This window comes from Nematolebias whitei, chromosome 10 (genome assembly GCF_014905685.2).
Source record: "Nematolebias whitei isolate Nwh7 chromosome 10, NemWhi1, whole genome shotgun sequence".
Classification (NCBI taxonomy): Eukaryota; Metazoa; Chordata; class Actinopteri; order Cyprinodontiformes; family Rivulidae; genus Nematolebias; species Nematolebias whitei.
The window spans coordinates 10,288,559-10,293,713 of NC_056507.1; the positions used below are offsets into that span (position 1 = coordinate 10,288,559).

At 39.7% G+C, this 5,155-nt stretch overlaps 1 protein-coding gene across 1 annotated transcript in view; it reads right to left on the reverse strand.

Moving 5' to 3' along the window:
- The window catches only part of LOC119416130 (cytochrome P450 2U1), a 6,204-nt gene extending 3,469 nt beyond the window's left edge, over positions 1–2,735 (reverse strand). The window contains exons 1-4 of the mRNA XM_037683321.1: positions 2,726–2,735; positions 2,068–2,220; positions 570–730; positions 238–306 (exon numbers count right to left, since the gene is read on the reverse strand). Of these exons, the coding sequence (XP_037539249.1) occupies positions 238–306; positions 570–730; positions 2,068–2,218 (381 nt within the window). The 5' untranslated portion in view covers positions 2,219–2,220; positions 2,726–2,735. The remainder of the gene's footprint in view (positions 1–237; positions 307–569; positions 731–2,067; positions 2,221–2,725) is intronic.
- Between the last annotated feature and the right edge of the window lie 2,420 nt (positions 2,736–5,155).

Below are 5,155 nucleotides of genomic sequence, written 5' to 3' on the forward strand. Positions count from 1 at the left end.
ATGTATGTATGTATGTATGTATGTATGTATGTATGTATGTATGTATGCATGTATGTATGTATGTATGTATGTATGTATGTTTGTTTGTTTGTTTGTTTGTTTACATGGATAGATTATGGATGGTTGAAGGATGGATTATGAATTATGGATAAGTGATGGATGGATTGATGGATGGATGATGGATGGATGATGGATGGATAGAAGGTGGAAGGTACAGGTCCGAGTCTCATTCTTTACCCCATATATCTCATGGGCTCTTCTGAAAGGCAGCGGCAGATTATGACACATGGGGAAGGCATCGTACACCTGGAGACACAAATAGTGCCGGCTGTTCAAATCCATCACAGTGAATTCAATCAAAACAAAAGACTAGTGAAATATTTCAAATAACGTGAACGTTTCCATCTGAAAATAATTTTAATGAAGGACTAATGTTACAAACTCCCCTTAGAAGGATCATTTTTTGACCTGGTTGATGTCCTCGTAACCAGTTTTGTGAAATGGGTGTGATTTTTTTAATTATTATTATGTTTGTTTTAAGCTAAAAAAAATGTCTTGCTTTGCCTCACCAAGGCCCATGGTCCGTTGGCCATCTTGGCGAGCGCAGTGAAGCTACAAACGATGGTCTTGATCAGCTCGTCATCGTACTCGTATCGCGTTCCGAACAGAACCTGGCAGATGACGTTGGAGGTTGTGTTATGAAACATCACCTGAGGACTCAGCGTGCTGCCTGAAGAAAAAAAAAAAACATCCAAAGTAACTTGATTAAGCCTAACACATAAGTTTTGTCAGTGTTCGTGTTTGTCTCTCAGTCCCAGAAACCCGTCGTAAGCTCAGAGGTGACAGGGCTTTCTCTGTTGCAGGTCCACGAATGTGGAATGAGTTGCCACTGAGTGTCCGGCAGGCTCCCACACTCTCAGTCTTTAAGTCTCGCTTGAAGACCCACTTCTATTCGCTTGCCTTTAACACGGTGTGATTTGTTTTGGTCCGGTCTGTTCTCTACTCTGTTGGCCATTTTAGTTAGCTTCTGCTGCTATTTGTATCTGTATTTCTATTTTATGTTTTCCTGTCTGCTGTGCATGTTTGGTTCTTTTGTACAGCACTTTGGTTGGACTTGTTGCTGTTTTAAGTGCTATATAAATAAATTGGTATGGTATGGTATGGTTATATGAAACTGAGTGTCCCAAATAATGTTTTTGGAGCGGTCAGCAGCTCGTGGTCCTACATGCCCCACCATGTATTTTCAACAAACTGGAAGCTTAATGGGCACATTTGGAGCCTTAAAGTCCGTCAGTCAGACTGGAGTCTGAGATGATGATAAGAGATTTATTGATAAATGAGTTTTAGGAAGAGATTATGGAACCAAAGCTTTGACGGGGACCAATATGCCTGCAGAGCTGCTTGGAAGTCCCTGACTGACAGTATGCAGGTCAGTCAGGACCAGAATCTCCTTGACACCCTGAACCTCTTTTCTTGATTTGACAAGCAGCAGAGAGGAGCCTCACTCCTGAGAGAGCCTGGCCTGAGGTGGATCTGACATCCATCCACCATCAGCGCCAGGTGAAGTCCACTCTGAGCAGCATTACTACAATAAATGCATCCTTCACCTTTTCTCCCCTCCGATGCCGAGTCTGAATCTTGTTCTTTTATCCCTGATCCAGACTTTATGACCATTCGTGAGGGTTGGAATGAACCAGCAACTCCAGAGATTTGCCTTGCAGCTCAGCTCCTTCACCACCATAGCAGGCCAGATCAACATCCTCAATACTGCAGACCTTATGCATCTGTTCCTGAAAAAGACTCACTCCAACCCGGAGGGAGCTTTATTTCACTAAACAACAACAAAAGAATGGAAAAAAGTCTCTAAAGTCCAAATGTTTCCATTTTATTGTGTTTGTCAATAAAATAATTTAATAAATCCCTTATTCTGATATGTTTCTGTTCAGTGCCCTGAGAAGACTTTTGTTGTGATTTGGTGCTATATAAATAAACTGAATTTAATTTAATTGTAAAGAGAAATTAAATGCAATCACACAGTCGAGCAATGTGGATTGAAAGGTACCATACCAACACTCTTCTCCAGAGTTTTTATGGTGTACTGGATCTCATCGTGAATTCTGTCTTCCATCGACTTCTTTCCCAGACCGAAGTTCCTCAGTGTCATCAGAGCAAAGCGCCGATGTTCCCTCCAGCTGGGCCCATAATCTGCAAAAACCATTCCTGCAAGCCACAAACACAGATTTATATGAATGATTCTGGTGAAGCCACTGACTTTTCAAAAATGTTTCTAATTGTTTGAAAGGGTCTCAAATTCTAATGTTCAAAAAAATTGGCTAAACTAGTTCTTGAATCAGTCAGAGTTGCTGCAGGCCTCTGGAAGCCATCTGTTTAGTTTCTGTGAATCAAGAAGATCAAGAAATGTGAAACATTTGAGAAGGTTTGGAGACCATTGAAGCAGACTTTGTGACTGATCGGAGACAAAAGGAAGAATAAACTGGGATCAAATTGAGACATAACTAAGACGCTTTGTCTATAAACTGAGACACATTAATGTGCAAGGATGTTTCTGAACGTCACAATACATTTGCAGTTTTCAGACAAATGCAAACATGTCGTAATTACCAATTCTATCGATTTCCATTTGGATATTTTTTCCACAATAGTCTAGTCTCAGGCATAAAAATATAAATTGAATAAAGTTTTTCCCTTACAGTTTTCAGTTTACCCTCTTTAAGCAGAACAACAGAGAACTTGGACCACCCACAACCACCACTGACTCCCCACCTCCCTGGTGTCCTGCCTTTGCATCCACTTCAAAATTTCCATTATTTGACTCAAATCAGCCAGAAGAAAAAATTGTGAACTCCAGTTGTCCTTCAGTCCACAGAACCCTCAGAAAGACTCTGGTTTATTGGTCCAAATGTGGCTTTTCTTCAACAAAGCTGCTGCAGGGATCAGACAGTCCGAGTCAACATGTAGAGACATGAACGTGGAGCTTGCTTCTTCATTTCTTTACACTGCACCACTTCACAACATGAGTTAAATAATTAAAACAAGTCTATTCAAGTCAGGTTTATTTTTCAATCTTCTAAAAAAAAAATACCTCCTTGACTGCAGTCGATTGCTTTTTCTAATCTTTGTTTTGTGTTTAGTGGTGAATGAGGGCACGTTAAACCAACATCAGAACAAGTTCAGCCTGATTTTTCTTTGATCGGTCCATCGTGTGTAAAATGAGCTTCTCACTAAAATAAAAAGAAACAGAGGCAAAACATTTTCTTTATAATAGGAAGAGTTCTGTAACATTGAGCCTCTACCTTTCCTCTGTGTGACATCATTTATTAACAGATCCTGGGGCCGTCCAGCGAAGTCCATGGCCCTGACCACCATGGCCTCCTTCATGGCCTTCAGCCCATTGATGACCACAGCTGGTTTGGGACCGAGGAACAGACTGTAGATGTTTCCATAAGATCTTCTCAGCTGGGAGAAAAAAAGAAAAGCAATGTGCCCAGTTATTTTTGCCCATTAATACAGAGAGGATATTAATACTGAGATGTGCAGGAGAACACGGAATACTGCAGGTGTTTACAGACAACATCTGTAGTGAGGGTAGAGAGCAGGTGGAAGAGAGCCTAGAGAAGTGTAGCTGAAGAGACTTAAGGTGGATGAGTTGAATTCAAATCATATAAAAAAGCATTCTGTGAACTAATCAGATGCATTTGTCTTATTTAAAACTGTCAGCAACCAAAGTTTGAACTTTGAGCTGAATTATAGTTTAAGTCAGGCGAGTGGTGGCGCAGAAGTTATAGAAGGCGAGCCTGTAATTGGAAGATTTCCAGTTCAACTCCCTGGACCGACAACATCAAAATGTGGGTGGGAGAGTTGAAGCACCCACACCTGTCTCCACCCCATTTATCCTACTCTGGTCCCCTGAGCAAGACCTTTAACCCCAACCATCTGCTCCCCTGGGCACCCTAGATAGCAGCTCTCCGCTCCACACAGAGGGCTGTGGTAGCTCGGTGGTCTGTGGTTGTGTCAGGAAGGGCATCCAGCATCAAAACAATTGCCAAGTCTTCATGAAAGTTAGTTCACTGTGGCGACCCCTGAAGAAGAGAGCAGCCAAAACAAGAACAAATATATTGTAGTTTATCAGTCGGCTCGGTTGAGATTAAAAGAACTGACCTCTGTGTGACTAAGTGACTCATACATGACCAAAATGATCACTAAAAAGGATTTATTGACTCATTCTGTTATTGTCATAGTAACCCCGCCCCCCCTCACACACACACACACACACACATTCACAATGACTGGTTAATCAAGAGGTTTGTTTGTTCTCTTTACCTGCAACATGTGTTGACTGATTTCCAAGTGTGTGCAGCCAATCGTTTCAATATAAACATGTTACACAACCTCAACCAATGTTACACAACCTCAACCAATGTTACACAACCTCAACCAACGTTACATAACCACATGTAAGAAGGAGAAATGGTGGAGCGGCTTTCTTGAATACAAGCTTTTACCCAAGAGTTTTCCTTATTTCTTTTTAAATATTTTTACAGCTAACTGGTTTCATTTTTAGACTAAAATTATAAGACAGAACAACACATTGTCACCACAAATGCACAAATGTATGAAATGTTTTTTATAACCATATAGACATTTTAAAACTACCAGAGGAAACTTTTGTTCAGGATAAACGCTGAGAACTTTTTGAGGATTCTGAGGATTTTGCTGAAATTTGTTGAAGTGAAACTGAATTTTTAAATTGAAAACGAGCAGAACAGCATTAAAATTAGAACATAACTGAAACTAACTAAACAAGAGATCAAAGTTATTACTTAATTATGGCCAAAAACGATTATGTTCGCTAAAATCTAAAAGTACCAGAACAGAAACTAAAAACTAAAAGTAATTAGCACTACTCAAAAGTTTAAAGCATTAAAATGGTACCTAAAAGCTAAAAGGAGCAGAATGATAGCTAAAATTAGTAAAATTATTGGTAAATGTAGAAAAACAGTTACTAACAGCTAAAAGTAGCTAAATGCAAGCTAAAAAGCAACACAGTAATAAACAAGATTTGCTGAAGCATATTTAAATGACAACACTGCTTTTCAAGAAACTAAAAGTATATACATTTATATATATTAAATCT